Source organism: Musca vetustissima, unplaced genomic scaffold (assembly GCF_032173495.1).
Source record: "Musca vetustissima isolate MV318-11 ecotype Yass unplaced genomic scaffold, APGP_CSIRO_Mvet_v1 utg24800, whole genome shotgun sequence".
Classification (NCBI taxonomy): domain Eukaryota; kingdom Metazoa; phylum Arthropoda; class Insecta; order Diptera; family Muscidae; genus Musca; species Musca vetustissima.
The window spans coordinates 58788-78829 of record NW_026884323.1 but is presented as its reverse complement, the minus strand read 5'-3'; the positions used below and the strand labels follow the sequence as shown (position 1 = coordinate 78829).

The window sequence follows — 20042 nt, the reverse complement described above, 5'->3', positions numbered from 1 at the left end:
GCAAAACAGTATTGTCTATCCGAACTATCACCGAACTCTATTTTATATTTTATGTATATTCTGAGCCTGATCAATAATTCGCGATATTTGCAGCCGACTTATAATTGTGGTCTATGGGACGATTTGAAAAATACTTAAACATTACGTTATCGATCCATTTCATCCCGTAAATCTGATAATCACAGAAAATTACAGTGGTCGTCCATGGACATAATCGGACCTTCATGTAAAATTTTATAGCGATCAGAGCTCTATCTCCGCCCTCTAATGTGGTAATGGCTAATAATATCAGAATACGTAGACCCCTGTAAATATTTATGTATAACTCCCATATTTCAGTACATACAACAGTATAATTGGTATCACATTGAAGGTCAATTAACCACCCATCATACTATCAATTTCTCATTCATTTTTCACAAAAAAATCTGGATCCATTTGACTAGCAAAATATTGACCGATTTTCATCAAAACCATGACTATTCTATGACCAGACCCCTCTCTCTGAGTAAAATTCGTGATGATCAGATCGACTCAGCTTGTCGAGATATGACGCGACGTTACAAACCAGGGACCGTAACGGTTATAAGTTATATCAAATCAGGTAAAAAATAACTGTTTTTATATTAATTAAAGAGTTGGAACTTGTTCCGATCGTTGCTTTCTTAGAATAGTTCCAATGAACTAGTTCGTTCCGGAACTACCCAACTCTAGTAGTTACAACATGGGAAACTATGATACCAGACAGGGAATCATGGGATAGCGGAACAATAGTTAACATACTCCCTGAGAACTGCTGCTACACAGATGACTCCCAGATAGCAGGCAATGGGGGTTTCCATTGAAGAACCCAAAATCAAAATTTCCCTTCGCCAACCAGATTACAATACGATCGTGCAGGCAGAGGTTTAGGCTATAACAGAGTGTCTGAACGGATTTAAGGCAAACCAGAACATTTCCTGGGCCACTTAACAGCTTTTTCAACCTTTCGAACCCAAGGGGATGTAAATGAAAAAAAAAAAATAAACTGATGGACTTCACTAATGAAACACAATTCCTAGACGTTTAGGACAATAAAATCGTAAAATGACTTTCTAAATTTCCTCCTTTTTTAGAGAGCACAACAGGCCACCTACAGGCTTAAGTGTATGTCCTAATATTGGGCATGTGGTGGTCTAAACCCCCCTCTTTTCAACCTAACCTAACTTAGATATGATACAGGGTGAGATGAAAAAACTGAAACCAACTTCAGACTGTTGTCATTTCTAAGCCACTCGTCCGACAGCTGTTAAAATTATTCCAGTGACAGCTCATTATATCAGGAACCGTAACGGTTATAAGTTATATCAAACCAGGTAAAAAACCAGTGAGCGGAGCAGTATAGTCGGACGGGGCCGACCATGCGATACCCTACACAACTACCACGAACTCTAACTTTCTGAGGATGTTTATTCCGAGTCTGAGTAATATTTCGTGATATTTGCTTCCTCTTGTCCGATTAGAGGTTAACAACACCTCTTCCTTACTTTTTTCAAATATTCAGTACAGTCCTTCTAATTACTTGTCCAGATTACCTTCACGGTGGGTTGTGTTGTGATTTTCGGATTATACTCTACTCGAAAACACACAAAAAATTATGTTTTCGGTCCATTTCATCCCAAAATTTTAATCTGATCATCACCGAAAATTGTAGGCGTTGTTCTTGACCATAACTGGAACTTCATGAAAAATTTCAAAGCCATCAGCGCGATATTTCTCCCTCTAATGTGGTAATGGGTTACTAAATAATATCTGAATACGTAAGCACCTGTAAATATTTGACTGTAACTCCCACATCTGAGTAGATACATCACTATATTTGGTATCAATTTAAAGGCCAACCACTCCTCTTGGATATGCTATTAACTCCTGGGGTCTACATCCTCCTGGAGTAAATATATATGCCATATAATACAAATTTTGTCATTTTTCACACAAAAGTCAGGGTCCATTTGACCCGCTAAATATTGACCGATCTTTATCAAAACATGCATGCTTATTCTCTGGCCCGATCCCCTTCTCCATGCAAAATCGCGGTGTTTGGGCCATAATTGCGGCCTCTGGAGCGTCCAGAAAAACCGACAAAAATTTAGTATTTGGTCCATTTCATCCCCTAAATATTAACCGATCTTTTCCAAAAACAATAGGGGTCTTCATTGGCCAGAACCCATCCTACATGCAAAATTTCGTGAAGATTGGTCCATAACTGTGGCCTGTATCGTGTTTACAAATTATAATGGACAGACGGACGGACGGACGGACACACATGTCTAGATCGACTCAGCTAGTCGAGATATGACGATCGGTATACTTAAAGGTGGGTCTAGGACCAATATTTCGCGGCGTTACAAACATTTGGGGCTGCACAAAGCTATAATACCCTGACAACATAGTTGTGTAGGGTATAATAACTTATTTTGTGGCCTAAATAAGAAAAATCCACTTTAATTATTTATTTTTAACGGAAAAAATAAACGTCGATTTTTAACTGTTAAAAATGATTGTTATTTTTCCGTCAAAAATAAAAGTCTTTTTGGGATTTTCATTTTTTTCGTCAAAAAAGTCTTTACGGGATTTTTATTTTTCCGTCAAAAAAAGTCTTTTTGGGATTTTTATTTTTTCCGTCAAAAATAAAAGTCTTTTTGGTAGTTTTATTTTTTCCGTCAGGAAATAAAACTCTTTTTACGTAAAGAAGCTTAAAAATCGATGTTCATTTTTTCCGTTGAATAATAAGCCTTAACATGGGAACTGAGAGTGTTTTCTCATGATCACTCAATATCCTTAATGGGCTCCTCAATACGAATGACACTATAGGTGTCCCATGTCTCTAACATGAAGATTCTTTTGTTCGCATTTTAAAAAATAACTGTTATTTTCGGTCCCTGTTACAAACTCTTGGGGTCACACAAAGCTATCATAAATATAATATTTGTGTAGGGTATAATAATGCGTGACCTAAGTATGACCTATGCAAATTGAAATGCTCTGTGAACAAGTTGTTTATCCACCAAGGTCTCGAAAAATGAAAAACATAGATATACCTAGGTCACTTAAATTTCATATGGATAGGTTGGGACTTTATCCCTGACACCCAATTTAGAGGCAACTCGGTTGAAATACATACATGAAATTCTGAAATTAGGGGTACAATAAAACGGGGACTATACATGACCATGAACCAATATTGATTACAGTGACAACCGATGGGAACCAAAAATACAAAAGTACAGCGAATACTTTTAAATATATATCTTAATAAATCGCGATTTCAACAGACAGACATCAAAATGATATTTTTTATAATCAAAAATGTATATACTTTATGGATTCTCTGGTGAATATTTCGAGGTGTTGAAAACGAAGTTTAATATCCGTTTTCGTATTACTCAATTACGCCCTGCATATTAGCCGGTTTAAATCGGTAATATAATCAAATTCGAACTTTCCATTCTATTATAATGACTTGGAGTGTATATCATTCAATTTTTCCATAGTTTAATACAAAATATGTATGTGACTGCAAAATTGTGAACAATTTTTTGCTGCAGAAGTCTGTTTCTTTTTAACTCTAAAGATAACATATTTCCTTATAGGTATATTTCTTGTTAAATTTATTAAAACAAAATAAACACAATACTTTTGGAGAACTTTTCATAGAAAAGCAGTTAACAAAGAATCCCTAACGTAAACAATTCATAAGAATATATATATATATATATATATAAAGTATTTTAAAATATATATATAAAGTATATATAAAATATTTTAAAACAAATATTACCACAAACATATCATTTTTATATTAGTCAATATAATGTATTTAAAATGCAAAAAAAAAATATTCATATAAAATAATAGTCATAAAAAAATTAAATGTAAATAATATAGGTAGAAAAGAAATTATATATCGGATGTTGTATTTACAAATTATGTTTTTCTTTTTGATGTTTCCTAATTTATTTATTCTGCAAAAAAGTTTTCCACCTTTCAAGAAAGATGAAAACCAAATTACAGCCTATTTTGTAGAAAAAAAATCGGCAAATGCCTTTCAACTTGCACATTATTTTTACAAGATTTTATATTATTTCTGTGTTATCATTAATTTCATTTATATTAATATTTCTTATATAATGACAAAATGCTTCAAATGAAATAAATTCAAATGGAAAAGTATTATCAGTAGCTAGTATTGTATAACAATATAAAACTATAAATACAAAAAAAAATAATTTTTATTAAAAAAACAATTAATAAATAATACAAAACCAAAGATAATTTTAAATATATTAATCAAAATAAGCTAAACATTTAAATACTTCATTTATAATTCATATATCCAATTATTAATAAATTAATTAACCGTATGTGTTATGTATAATTAGGTCATATGACAAAAAAAAAATGTTTATTTAGTTATTATCATACTATATAACATTTGTAATATATAGCCAAAAAAATAATTGTATGTATTAACATGTAAATTTCCCAAAATAAAATTGTAAGAAATATATTAATGTAGCGTAAACAAAATATCAAAATACAAAAAAGAACATTATTAACAAAATCACCAAACATAACTTCAATGTCCTCCATATCAGAAAAAGTAAATAAAAATATAAAATAAATGTAAAAAAACGGAAATTAACCCCAAATAAATCGAAAATATATTAATATATTTGAAACAAAATAATTATTTGTTTTTATTTACAACTACATAGGTTGTTATAATTGGGAGTTTTGGAAGGGATTGCTGATGTAAAAAATTAGACAAACTAATGCGGGGAGCCTCTAGACGAGCTGAAGGGAGTTTTTATAAACGAGCTGAAGGGAGTCTTTATAGACGAGCTGAAAGGAGTATTTATAGACGAGCTGAAGGGAGTCTTTATAGAGACGAGCTGAAGGGAGTCTTTATAGACGAGGTGAAGGGAGTCCTTTATAGACCAGCTGAAGAGAGTCCTTTATAGACGAGCTGAAGGAAGTCTTTATAGACGAGCTTAAAGGAGTCTTTATAGACTGAAGCTGAAGGGAGACTTTATAGACTGAAGCTGAAGGGAGTCTTTATAGACTGAAGCTGAAGGGAGTCTTTATAGACTGAAGCTGAAGGTAGTCTTTATAGACTGAAGCTGAAGGAAGTCTTTATAGACGAGCTGAAAGGAGTCTTTATAGACTGAAGCTGAAGGGAGTCTTTATAGACTGAAGCTGAAGGGAGTCTTTATAGACTGAAGCTGAAGGGAGTCTTTATAAACTGAAGCTGAAGGGAGTATTTATAGACTGAAGCTGAAGGGAGTCTTTATAGCCTGAAGCTGAAGGGAGTCTTTATAGACTGAAGCTGAAGGGAGCCTTTATAGGCTGAAGCTGAAGGGAGTCTTTATAGACTGAAGCTGAAGGGAGTCTTTATAGACTGAAGCTGAAGGGAGTCTTTATAGACTGAAGCTGAAGGGAGTCTTTATAGACTGAAGCTGAAGGGAGTCTTTATAGACTGAAGCTGAAGGGAGTCTTTATAGACTGAAGCTGAAGGGAGTCTTTATAGACTGAAGCTGAAGGTAGTCTTTATAGACTGAAGCTGAAGGGAGTCTTTATAGACTGAAGCTGAAGGGAGTCTTTATAGCTGAAGGGAGTCTTTATAGACGAGCTGAAGGGAGTCTTTATAGACGAGCTGAAGGGAGTCTTTATAGACGAGCTAAAGGAAGTCTTTATAGACGAGCTGAAAGGAGTCTTTATAGACTGAAGCTGAAGGGAGTCTTTATAGACTGAAGCTGAAGGGAGTCTTTATAGACTGAAGCTGAAGGTAGTCTTTATAGACTGAAGCTGAAGGGAGTCTTTATAGACTGAAGCTGAAGGAGTATTTATAGAATGAAGCTGAAGGAAGTCTTTACAGACTGAAGCTGAAGGTTCCTTTATTGAAGGGATCCTTTATATAAATGATGGAAAGATTCTTTATGGGCGATCTGGTGGAATTTTAATGGACGAACTGGAGGATTTGGAATTTATAAAGGCGCTGAAAGCAAGGAGTCTTTAGATACGAGCTGAAGTGAATCTTTAAAGTCGAACTGAATTGAATCTTTAAAGCCCACCGGATGGAATCATTATAGACGACAAGTTGACCTTTATAGACAAGTTGGAGGGAGTTTTTATAGACGAGCTGGACGGAACTTTTATAGACGAGCTTCATGGACTTCTTTAGATGAGTTAAGAGTGTTTTAATAATACGAGCTGAAATATGGAGTTTTCTTGGACGAAAAGTATTATATTATAAGAGAAGATTCTTCGGCGCCTCAGAAAGTCGGAAGTCTTTATAGATATGTTGAAGTCTTTTCCCACTATATCGAGTTGACGCATTGAGTCTTCATAGACAAATTGAAGCAGGACTCTATATATCAGAGGCGGAGCAAAGAATCTTTATACCCTTCACCGCAATGAATCTTTATACCCTTCTAAGTCGATTTATGCATGTCCGTCCGTCCGTCTGTCTGTTGATGTTAAATTGTAAACAAAGTACAGGTCGCATTTATAATCCGATTTGGCTGAAATTTGGTACAGCTCATTTATTTGGCCCAAGGACGAACCCTATTGAAATTGGGAAAAATCGGTTCAGATTTAGATATAGCTCCCATATATAAGACTGCCTTTGAGATGGTATATAAAAATATAGCATCTGAAAGGCAGTCTTAATGGGAGGGCCCTCAGAAAGTCGGAAGTCTTTATGTTGAAGTCTTTTCCCACTATATCGAGTTGACACATTGAGTCTTCATAGACAAACTGAAGCAGGACTCTATATATAAGAGGCGGAGCAAAGAATCTTTTATAGATGAGCTGAATGAATAAGACTGCCTTTCAGATGGTATATAAATATATACCCTCTGAAAGGCAGTCGTCATGGGAGGGCAGAATGGAGCGCATGGAGCCTCATATAAAATGTGATCTTTTTAGCTTTTATCCTTTTGACAACACTGGTTTAAATAGCTCACGCACGTTCTGGTCTATCATTTAACCATGAATCGTCTTGCAAACGAATAACGACTGCAAATTATTACATTTTACTATCAAAATGTATCCTCTTTTAAGTAAGCAACAATTGGGCCATTGTAACTCAATAAAGTGGAAATTGTTGCGGGCTCTTGGGAAGTTGGTGAAGATCCACTTTATAAGTGTATGTCAAAGTTAGATTATCGGCATAAAACTTTTTGAGGCGCAGTCACCGTCAACAAATGCATGAAATACTATAGATTCAAATAAATTGGAATTGTATTTGTTTTTTTTTTTTAATTTTTTAAAACACTTTTCCATAGCTCTTTAATAATTAACCCATTATATAAGTTGAGTTGAGAAGACTCCCTGTCTCCATAGACAAATTGAATCTTACAGTCGTCTTATATGTCTGGAGAGTAGCAACTCTTAATAGACGAGAGAAAGATGGCTGTCTTATTCTTTAAAAAAAATTCTACCTTTGCCTTCCTCTTTAATGAATATTTCTATCACAGTTAAAGCCTAGTTTAATTGGAAGATTATTTTCTCTCTATGGTAGATAAAATTATAAAAACTTCTTCAGCACCGGAGCTATATTATTAAAGCACAATCTCACCAAAAAAAAGTAAGTAATATAAATACTAACAATATATGTTTTTCTTAGCTTAATTCTTATTAGAATTGTAGTGTTGTTGTGTCATTTTGAACTGCAATTTAAATTAATCTAATCAGAAAAACCAAAAGAATTACATTAAAATTTCACAACTTTATTAGACTTCACAATACAATAGTAAATACGTACACATGCGATGAACGTCCAGACACTAGACAATGTTCTCTATAATCAACCATGAAGAGAAGATGTTTGTACTTGCTGCTCTTCCGAATGCTATTCCAACAATGTTATTCCCAACAAACAGACAAAAACCCGAAGTGGACCACACCATTACAACAACCGCATCGAAAGGTGGACAACGAACTACAAATGAATGAAAATTACACACACCGGCCAGTTAAGAGCATTGTTTAGGAGTCCAACCAATCAGCCAGTATCTGGTTTTAAAAATGTTTTCATTTTTGTTTCCATTTGATGAACACACCTTACAAGCATGGCTAAAGGTATTACATGTCGGATGGGGAAGAACATATGAGACATTCAATAAAAATTTAAAAAGCAGCTAATTATTGGAAATAATTATGAAGTTAAATGTTACACTGGTATATAGAGCTAAATCAATGAGTGTGAATAGATGAGATGAAGCAAGAATACTTTATAGAAGACCTGATTCAAAGAATATATGATGACGAGCTAAATCAGGAAGCCATAATATACGAACTGGAGCATGTGGTTACGGAGGAACTGGAGAAGGAGACGAGCTGAAGCAAATAGTGCGATCTAAAACAGAGAGTCTTTAATGAAAGGCTGAAAAGGCAGTGTTTAAAGTAGAGCTGAAGAAGACAATTTTTATAGGCGAGCTCAGCCAGCTGGCTTTTAGAGAATGACTGAAAAATTTTACTTTTATAGGCGACATTATATAAACACTGAGGGGAAAAATATTACACCGTTGGTTGACGATTTGTCATCAAGCGTTGTCACTTTGGTTTTGACAACGCTTTTTGTCAATTTGCCAGCAGGCGTTATCAATTCTTAGTATTTGACCAAGAATTTGAGAATATGACAACGAACGTTGTCAAATTTGAGAATATGACAACGAACGAGGTAACATATCGGAGTTTGCAGTATAAAATCAGTAAATAAAGTAGTAAAGTCGAACGGGGCCGACTATATGATACCCTTCACCACTATGGGTATATTAAACAGCTGATGATATTTATCTAAATGTGAATCTACCTAGATCTATCCATAAACATATCATTCGTTTGTTATAATGGGATAAGAGTATGTAAATCGACTTCAAACAAATATAAATAGGTCATCCGTTGGACTATGCCTGTACTTCTAGAAAAAGCAACAATTCTATGCTCAATTTTGTACGTTGTGCAAAATTTGATGTCAATCTGACTAACATGAGGAGTTTGGTGCCCAAGCTATATCCAAATATGAAGCGATTTCAACGAAACTTGTCACAGGTTAGGTTATACTAATTTTAGTACGTTTTGTTCCTACCAGCCTATTGGTTCCTTGGTGCGTCAATTACTTAAAATCAATCGATAATAAAAGGGAGCTATATCTAAATCTCAACCGATTTTCACGAAACTTGGCACCCATCATTCTGGACTAAATTTACATTAAATCGGACGAAAATATATATGGGAGCTATATCTAAACCTTGACCGATTTTCACGAAACTTGACCGACATCACTCTAGGCTCGATTCAGTACGTTATGCCAAATTTCGTGCAAATCGAAGGATATATAGGGACTTTGGTGCACCATTTACATGAAATCGGACGAAAATATATATAGGAGCTATATCAAAATCTGGACCGATTTTCTCGAAACTTGACTGACATTTTTCTAGGCTCAATTCAGTACGTTATACATAACTTCGTGTAAATCGAAAGATATATAGGGACGTTGGTGCACCTTTTAAATCAAATCGGACAAAACTATATATGGGAGATATATGTAAGTCTGGACCGATTTTCTCGAAACTTGTACGTTCAGTACGTTATGCCAAATTTCGTGCAAATCGAAGGGTATATAGGGACTTTAGTGCACCATTTACATGAAATCGGACGAAACTATATATGGGAGCTATATCTAAATCTGAACCGATTTTCTAGAAACTTGGCAGGCATTTTTCTAGGCTCAATTCAGTACGTTATGCCTAACTTCGTGCAAATCGAAACATATATAGGGACTTTGGTGCACCTTTTAAATTAAGTCGGACAAAACTATATATGGGAGCTATATGTAAGTCTGGGCTGATTTTCTCGAAACTTGTACGTTCAGTACGTTATGCCAAATTTCGTGCAAATCGAAGGATATATAGGGACTTTAGTGCACCATTTACATGAAATCGGACGAAACTATATATGGGAGCTATATCTAAATCGGAACCGATTTCAATAGGGTTCGTCCTTGGTCCAAACAAATGAGCTGTGCCAAATTTCATCCAAATCGTATTATAAATGCGACCTGTACTTTGTTTACAATTTAACACCAACAGACGGGCGGGCGGACATGCATAAATCGACTCAGAAAGTGATTCTATGCATATTCTCATATTCTTTTGAATTTCGTTCTGGAACAGCCCTTACATTAACGCATAGCTGTATATATAAAACGTGTGTTTTTTTTCGACCTGGTTTTGTGCACTTTAATGGCACACCTTGTTTTGGTGTGTCCTTTATTTTGTTGATGTGTTTGTGTGTGTTTATTAAAAACATCATCCTGTTGTTTTTCCTTTTTGCCTGCCAGGACACACACATGTAAAACCTACAACCAAATAATACTAAGAACCAAAATTTCAGCTTAAATTTTATTAACAACCTAAACAAACTACAAAGGACATTTGTATGTTCATATGTATGTCGGCATGTATGTATGTTAGTGTTATGACCGGCTGCAGTCTGTTGGCTGAGGTAAATGAGTAAATCTGCTCTTGTTTTTCTCGTTTATCCCATGGATGGACATGGATGTCCTTGCCGAGAACATGGTACTTTCGCTGTTGTGGCATATTTTGACTGTGTATGGACTTGTAACTGTATTCCGGAATACTTTTGTCATGACCCCATATTTTGTTGTTAGTGTTCGGCTGTTTTTGTTTCAATAGCTCTTTAGTAATGCAACACGACAAAAGCAATTGCCATTTTAAACATTTGTAGCAGTAATTTCAACGTAACGTAATGTCATTGTTAAAAAAAGTTTCAAGAGGAAACTGCAACAACAACAACAGTGGCACTCAAAAAGGTTTTATTGTAGCGGGAATATTTTTCGCAACAGGACTATAATGAAAATTATGCAGATGAGTTAATCACAGGATATGTTGGCCTAAATACTAAACAAAATTGTTAAAAATTTAGCTTTCTAAAAAATTTTGAAATTATAAATTTATAAAACATAGAAAATAATTTTAAGCAATACTATTAACATTACTTCCTAACTTATTTCATGCTCGTCGATGTAATAGGTACATGTAATGTATTTTATTTTACTGACAGCAAGAACAACAAATGTTAAATTCCTTTCACGAAACTTGTTGAATTTCTCCAGTTAATTTCAGGGAACTATTCACAATGCACACACCAAATGTTTGTCATATCAGCAGCGAAATTTATTTTATTTTAATTAACATATTTATATGAAGTAATTTGTGTATTAGGTTGGGTCCTTATCCTTTTCTTCTACGATGTATGGGATAGTTCTTAAAAACATACACATTTATAGAATATATCTTATAGTTGTGGTAGTACTTAAAAACATTAATTTAAGTAGAAAAGTTAAAGACGAACCCTTAATAACCTCCTTTGTGTCGTGTGTATACATAATGTCTTAAATCGTGCGGTATCTTCATATGGAGATCATACCTGCTAGTAGGTAGGCCTATTAACATCTGCTGTAACGTGGTTTTCTCTTCGGCTGAGGTTAGCCCAGCCATGTCCAAGGTCTCCATAAGGACCCACAAAACCTTATTGATTGAAAAGACTAGTGTCTCCCTTTTGGGGTTAAAATCTGATGTTTATTGATTTTAATACTAGTGCGTTTATATATATATATATAATACAAATAATTGATTTCGAGTGGTTTAATATGCTGGTGATCATCGGGAGCGGCTACGACGATTTAATGGTGATCGGGAATGATGATTGTCGGGAGTCGGAATCGATGATCGGCAATGATGATTCACCGGTGATCGGGAGTGGTGAATGTCGGAAGCGGCAACGATGATTTAACGGTGGTCGGGTGTCAGTAACTCGGCAACGACGAGTTAACGGTGATCGGGAATGATGGTTGTCGGGTATCAGCACGATGATTAAACGGTGGCCGGGAATGATGGTTGTCGGGTGTCAGTACGATGATCGGTAACGACGATTTGACGGTGATCGGGAATGATGGTAATCTGGTGTCAGTTCGTTGATCGGCAACGACGATTTAACGGTGATCGGGAATGATGGTTGTCGGGTGTCAGTACGATAATCGGCAACGACGATTTGACAGTGATCGGGAATGATGGTAATCTGGTGTCAGTACGATGATCGGCAACGACGATTTAACGGTGATCGGGAACGATGTTAATAGTTGCCTACTGACTAAGTTCTCGCGCAATCTACTATATCTAACTACGAACAGTAGACCGAAGTCTCTGTGTGGAACAGTAAGCCGAAGCCTCTGTGTGGAACAGTAGACCGAAGTCTCTGTTTGGAACAGTAGACCGAAGTCTCTGTGTGGAACAGTAGACCGAATGCTCTGTGTGGAACAGTAGACCGAGGTCTCTGTGTGGAACAGTAAGCCGAAGTCTCTGTGTGGAACAGTAAGCCGAAGCCTCTGTGTGGAACAGTAGACTGAAGCCTCTGTGTGGAACAGTAGACCGAAGCCTCTGTGTGGAACAGTAAGCCGAAGCCTCTTTGTGGAACAGTAAGCCGAAGTCTCTGTGTGGAACAGTAAGCCGATGTTTATGTGTGGAACAGTAGACCGAAGTCTCTGTGTGGAACAGTAGACCGAACGCTCTGTGTGGAACAGTAAGCCGAAGCCTCTGTGTGGAACAGTAGACAGAAGCCTCTGTGTGGAACAGTAGGCCGAAGTCTCTGTGTGGAACAGTAAGCCGAAGCCTCTGTGCCGATGTATTTATGTAGCCGCCACAATGGGTAGCCACCCAAAAGAATTGTGAATGATCGTCAGTGCAATGAACATCCACAACACAAAATAGCAAGCCTATGCAATGGCAGGCCCCCTCAGTAGATGGAAGTGAAATACTTCAGTTTGCAGAGTCACAACGTAAATGAGAATTATATGATAGAGTAACTGACGTGTGTCAAATGCCTATGCACTCGTTCCTAGTACTCACGGGGACGTCATGCGAGGTTGTTGCTATGATGGGTAACGTTTTGTATGTATGTGGCTTTTGACACGTTACACTGCAAATGACGTTTTGTATGTATGTGGCTTTTGACACGTACCAAAAAGTAAATGGGAAATGTTCTACGGGTGTTATAGGAATATAAGGATTTATACCATCAAAATACGGAAAATGTATCAGTAAGATTTTATAGGGGTTCTGTCTAAACATGATCCTTAATCGAGCAATTTCTTTACGATACTTTCAAATTAACTAAATTATTTCGAGACCTGGAATCTATGAAATCCATGTGAAAAATTTTACAAAGATATTATCCTCCACCATTACTACCTACCTTAACAATCGAAATACGAATTTCCAAAACTTTCTGCATGCGCCAATTTCTAATTTAAAATTTTTCGTGATTCCTGCTCCATCAATTCATTTAAGTCCAATTGTACCAAATGTAGTGAAATTTAGTACACATTAGTGGAGATTTTAAAAACTTCCTACTTACCCGAATCCAACACCCAAACAGTGATACTAAGACAGCATTTTGAGATTCTAGATCTACGTACGAATTTTCAAGACTACACACCAAAAGTAATCCTAATTCCAATTTTCAGAATTCCAACTCACTTAAATTAAAAATGTACCAAATTTGGTACCATTTAATACCCTTAAGTACAAATTTCCCAAACCTACATCCATACCCCTAATTCTACACTCCTACAGTAATTTAATTTCCAAATTTCGGTACTCCAGTTCTATCGGTTCACCCAATCCAGATGGTACCAAATATAGTACCAATTTCAAATTGTACAAAATTTAGTACTTTTCGTACACGCTTCAAAAACGACCTTCTTTTACCTACCCTAATGACGGAATGACAAATTTAATACAAATCCCAACCTTATGGTCATCACAGGATTGAGCAAATAATTTTCGACCCTCCCTAACATACCTTACTATTTCCAGGAACTTCACGCCGAGTTAAAATTAAATTAACTCTTTCTGTATGTTGATAGAAAACAAAAGAACCATCCCACACACTTACATATTTTCGCCCCAGGCTACTAACGCATTTCCCAGGAGTAAATATTTTTTGTACACCAAAAGATTATTGGCAAATCCCAAAGGTGTAATGCAGCACGAGGTGAGTGTTTTAATACAAATGTGATAAGGCAAACCACGCCATTGTTAACCGAAGTGGTTACGGCATGTCAGGGTATATAAAAAGCGAATCCACTGGAAGACTTTTTCAATAGTCGCAGATTAGACGTGGTTGTGTCAACAGTCAGTAAACTCTCAGGGAACGATTTGCTGTGTGGAACGGTTGAAACATCTTTGCCAGCCAAGATGGAGCCGGCAAAGGTTCAGGATGAAAAACCCGCAGTGAAAACTACACTGCAATGGTATGGATCATACGGTTCCTTCTTCTGTGTTCTTAGGATTATATACGAATCCAAAGAAACAGAAAGAAGCATACAGCCACACATGTCTTTCGATGATAATGATATTTGTCTTTGTCTTATCCAATTAGGCAGCGTGCAGCATTGATGGCCAAGACCATTACAGCCTTTAAGGAGACCGTTGATGTGGATAGCGACGATGATGTGGATAACAAACAACAAATCAAATACGGTAAACCATCTCAGGCAGCTTGGGCCATATTCTCGGAATATTGTGACAACAGTACCATCCATGGCATCAAATATTTGGGTGAACAAAAGAGACCCGTCTGGGAAAGGTGATTGCCGAAGAATTGAAGTGAAAACCTGAAGTATAAGTCAAATATGTGTGTGTGTTTTTTTTTTTATTTCAGAGTATTTTGGATTATGGTCTTTGTTTTCTCCATATACCTGTGTACCTCGCTGACCATGAACATTTGGAACAAGTGGAATAATAATCCGGTTATTGTGAGTTTTGCTGAAAAATCCACACCCGTCTGGCAAATTCCCTTTCCGGCTGTTACCATTTGTACGGAAACGAAGGCCAGACAAACATATTTCAATTTTACGGATATCTATTGGAAATATCGAGATTATATCGACAACAGAACAACGGAAAATATATCAGATGACGAGTAGGTATTTGTAGGGCAAACACCGTAAAATGGGGTTTATACAAATTAAAAAAAAAATGCAGAAATCTAAAAGTGTAGGTCAAACAGCCTATTTACATTTGAAATTTCCAGTATTAATTAAAGGTTCTAAATGTGCATGGTTATAGATCTGAGGATCCTTGGAAAAATATTCTTTGAAAATGTATGCTTATAGATCTGAGAGTCCCTGCGAAAATGTTCCATGAATATCCAGGCTTATAGTGCTAAGAGTCCTTCGGAAATTTTTAAAAATTTCGCCCTTACAGATCCGAGAGTCCTGGTAGAAATATTAATACAAATTGTAAGGTTACATCAATGAGAGTCATTGGAAAAATATTTTTTGACCTCTTGGAGTCCTGGTAGAACTATTTTTAAAAAATTCGCCCCTAAAATAATAAGAGTCATTGGAAAAATATATTTCATACCCTCTACCATTAAATTACATTTGTCATTCCGACCTCGAAATATTCACCGGAGACCCCAAAAAGTATAAATATTCTTGATCAGTAGTGTTGGCGGTTTATTTGGGATACCATTTGTGTTTTGTTTTTGCAAAATAGTCAGGCTGAATCCCAGTTTGTTGTTTAAAAAAAAATTCTATGTAGATTTATGCCTGTCCGTCTGTCACGAAATGACGATATATATAGCAATTTTTAAGACAGAGCTCTGAAATTTTGCACAGACATTGCTAGTACTTCTAGGATGTTTCGTATTGCAAATGAAATATATCGGTCCAAGTTTTGGTGTAGCCCCCATATAATGTTACCCCCATATATTCGGTATTTCTCATTGTATAGCAAATTTCCGTACCAAAAATTATTAATATTGAACCATGTTTGAGTGTAGCCTCCATAGAACGGTATACCCACATCTCTGAACTAAAAATGGTTTCACTACTCAAAAGTTTTGATATAGACCACATATCTATTATCTATTTCTCTCGACTTTTTCGGTATATCATAACGTGAGTTTTGTCCTAGGAGCCCCCGTTTATTTCACATATTTTCCAACTGGTGGAGGGTATAAAAAGTTGTTTCTAAAGGACCTTGAAAAGATATTATTTATAAACACCTCCGATTAAACGCAAAATTTCTCTTAGAAAACATTGAGTTCATGGACAAATATTTTTAAAAATGCCCACTTATATCTCTACGAGACCAAGGGAAAATGTTCACCAAAACTGCAACCTTATAGCTCTAAGGGCCTTTGGAAAAATATTCACTAAAAATATACGCTTAAGGTTCTCAAAGACTTCGAAGAAATATCTTTAAATATACATAATATAAAAGTCTTGGGAAAATATTGTTAAAAATCCACACTTAAATCCCTGACTGGCCTTGGAAAAATATTCTTTAGAAGCCTATGGTTATAGCTGTGAGAGCTTCGAGACGCCTATTCCATTGACATTTATTTTTGATTAATCCATAATAAATTCAATTTGTTTACATTCTATTTAGGAAGACAAAACTCAGCTCCGCTCTGCAAGTATGTGATTCACATTTAATCCAATTCCCCATTGGATCAAACTATAGTGATAGCGCAGAACTTCTTGCTACCCTGCGTGATTTAATGCCAGAATTTGGGGAAATTTTCCAGAAATGTAAATGGCGTAATGTTGGCACAGACTGTACCGAACTATTTCACACCTTTGTAACAGATGATGGGCCATGCTATACATTCAATACGTTAAGTGCCTTTGAAATTTATCGTGATGAAGGGTAATATAACTCACTCATTGGTTATTAACCAAAATTATATATAACACGATATATATTGTTTCTAGTTTAATACATGATTTTATATTGCACACTGAAAATCGCACTGCCACCGATTGGAATGTCGAAGACGGCTATGCTGCCAATGCTGACACGGAAACTTATCCATATCGTGTTTTGGGTTCCGGATCTAAGGCTGGATTAAATCTGGCATTGAGTGGTAATGAAGACGATTTCGATGACCTGTGTCGTGGTCCAACACAAGGTTTTAAGGTGATTTTAATGTGAATTAAGTGGCGGGAATTAGTGGATATAATTTGTGTTTTTTTTTATTTATATTTTCAGTTGCTTCTACATACACCGGGAGAAATTCCACAAGTAACAAAACAATTTTTCCGCGTACCATTTAATCAGGAAGTTTTAATAGCCATTAAACCGAAAATTATTACAACATCTGATGGCTTGAAGCATTACGAACCTATTAGGTAAGTTATAAATGAAAAATACTTCACAGTGGAAGTGTATTTTGAAAACCAGTGAGGGGAGCAGTATAGACGGACGGGGCCGACCATATGATACCCTACACAACTACCACGAAAAGCTAACTTTTTGCGGTTCTATATTCTGAGCCTGGGCAATATTTCGTGATATTTGCACTTAATTATATTTGGTCACATTAGGTTTTTGTTAATTTGACCCTCGGAATATTGACAGATCATCATCTAAGCAGCCGCTCTACGTATTTGGTCAGATCCCCTTCACCTTGTAAAATATGTGATGTTCTGCAATAATAATTGCCTCTAGAACGACTAGAAAATCTGACAAAATTAACGTTTTCTGTTAATTGCACCCCCTGAATGAAATCTCAACTTCACCGAAAACTATAGGCGTCGTCCTTGACCATAATCGAAACTTCATGTACAATTTCAAAGCGATCAGCGCGAGATTTCCTTCCTCTAATGGAGTAATAGTAATACTAGGCACATAGTCACCTTTACCTAATTCCGGATAACTCCCACATCAGAGTACATACAGCCATATAATGTGTATTAATTTAAAGGTCAACAACTCCTCTTGGATATACTACCAGGAGCAAGTATATATGCCCCCAGAATAAAGATTTTGAAAATTTTCACACAAAATTCAGGGTCCATTTGACTCGCTAAATATTGACGGATCTTAATCAAAACAGGCATGCTTATTCTTTGGTCCGAACCCCTTTCTCCATGCAAAAATTCGGGATGTTTGGGCAATACTAGCGGCCTCTGGAGCGACCAGAAAACCCGACAAAAATTATGTATTTGGTCCATTTCATGCCCTAAATATTAATCGATCTTTACCTTCCTACATGGAAAATTTCGTGAAGATTGGTCCATAACTGTGGCATCAATCGTGTTTACAAATTATAATGGACAGACGGACGGACACACATGTCTAGATCGACTCAGCTAGTCGAGCTATGACGATCGGTATACTTAAAGGTGGGTCTAGGACCAATATTTCGCGGCGTTACAAACGCTCGGGGCTGCACAAAGCTATAATACCCTGACAACATAGTTGTGTAGGGTAGCTTAATCCAAGCTTCAATAAATATTATTGACGTTGACGGCGTTACAAACGCTCGGGGCTGCACAAAGCTATAATACCCTGACAACATAGTTGTGTAGGGTAGCTTAATCCAAGCTTCAATAAATATTATTAATATATCCAAGCCTTTAGCTCTGAAACACCTTCATAAATATAATTAACAAATCCGAGTTGATAACTCTGTAAGACCGCCATTAAAGATTTAAAAAATACATACTTTAAAAAAAATCCACCCAAAGAACACTAAAAAGCTTCAAATAATATTATATAAATCCAGGCTCATAGCTCCGAAGGACCCGCCATCAGTGTTCTTAGATTATCCAAGCTTGTGGCTCTAAAATAACTTCCATAATTAGTATTGAAAGTCCTATAATTAAAAATCTACAATTACAGCTCTGAATGCCATTCGAAAAATATTCATTTAATTTTCCCGTAATTTTTTCCCATTTCTCCCCAGGCGTCAATGCTATTTCCAAAAAGAACGTGATTTACGTTATTATCAAATCTATACACAAAGTAATTGTGAACAGGAGTGTCTGGCCAACTTTACATTGTCCAGATGTGGTTGTGTAAAATTCTCTATGCCAAGTAAGTGAATAATAAAAAAAAATATTCTACAAGAAATTGCAATAAAATCTCATCACACAATTATTTTCCAAAAGGACATGAACAAGTTCCCGTGTGTAATACCGAGCATGTGGAGTGCTTAAATAATGCCGAAGATGAATTGGCCCTAAAAGAATTCGAACAGGGTATAGCAACGTCAGGTGAAAATGTTCGTGGTCCAACGACATGTAACTGTTTGCCATCATGCACTTCCATTGCATATGAGGCAGAAATATCGCAGGCAGATTATGAATATGTCAAAGCTACTAATAAAGGAAACTCTACCGAATCGGAAGAAACAAGTCAAGAGTAAGTTGTATTGAGTTTAGTAATATGCTTTAGATTATTATAACCCAATTCTAATTTCAGAATCAAAAGAACTCGTCTATCAATATTCTTTAAAGAGGCTCAATTCCTTACCTCGAAACGTTCCGAGCTGTATGGTACAACAGATTTCCTTGCCAATTGCGGTGGTCTATTGGGTCTTTTTATGGGTGTCTCTACGCTCAGTATTGTGGAGATTATCTATTTCTGTACGGTTCGTTTAATAACCAATTTGAAAATGCGTTACAAGAAACGCAAGGAAATGATTAATGATGAAAAGGTTGCCACAAAGGATGCTTAAATGTTAGATATATGTGAACAAAAATTGTAAATAATACTTGATTTTATACAATTTTTAATTAGAAGAAACCACTATGCCGCCTTATGTAGTTGTGAAATTACAAATAAAAACCTCAAATGTTCAAATTGTTTTCTTACCCAAAAAAGATGAGTTTATGCTTTATATTTCTAAGGTGAAGATACAAGCTCAGAATTTCCTGCAAATATTTGTTTCTTTTTTTTTAATCCACGCTTTTGGAAAAGATATTCTTATATATTCAGGGATTTGGGTGTGATAGTCCCTGGAAAAAATAATACATCAGTTCTAATTGTCGGGGGAAAATATAGTTTTGAAAATCTACTTTAAGCTCAGGAAGTCAATGGAAATAATAAAATATGATTTGGTCTATAAACAGTTGTATTTAATTAAGGTGACCATATATCCCCTTTTTGAACGAC

The 20042-nt window shown here is 35.9% G+C and overlaps 1 protein-coding gene across 1 annotated transcript; it reads left to right on the top strand.

Annotated features, from left to right (window-relative positions):
• The first annotated feature begins 14302 nt into the window (after positions 1–14302).
• On the top strand, positions 14303–19605 carry LOC133331304 (pickpocket protein 28-like). Its single transcript, XM_061539703.1, has 9 exons — positions 14303–14383; positions 14512–14718; positions 14794–15054; positions 16530–16790; positions 16856–17060; positions 17133–17272; positions 18832–18962; positions 19037–19289; positions 19350–19605. Exons 1-9 carry the CDS (start codon positions 14328–14330, stop codon positions 19603–19605), a joined length of 1770 nt encoding a protein of 589 aa, XP_061395687.1. The 5' UTR covers positions 14303–14327.
• The last annotated feature ends 437 nt before the right edge of the window (positions 19606–20042 follow it).

Excerpts from the sequence above, each read along its gene's own strand:
- LOC133331304 (XM_061539703.1), top strand. The coding sequence starts at position 14,328 with ATGGAGCCGGCAAAGGTTCAGGATGAAAAACCCGCAGTGAAAACTACA. Across the intron at positions 14,384-14,511 it reads GTGAAAACTACACTGCAATG|GCAGCGTGCAGCATTGATGG; the intron begins GTATGGATCATA and ends TTATCCAATTAG. Across the intron at positions 15,055-16,529 it reads GAAAATATATCAGATGACGA|GAAGACAAAACTCAGCTCCG; the intron begins GTAGGTATTTGT and ends CATTCTATTTAG.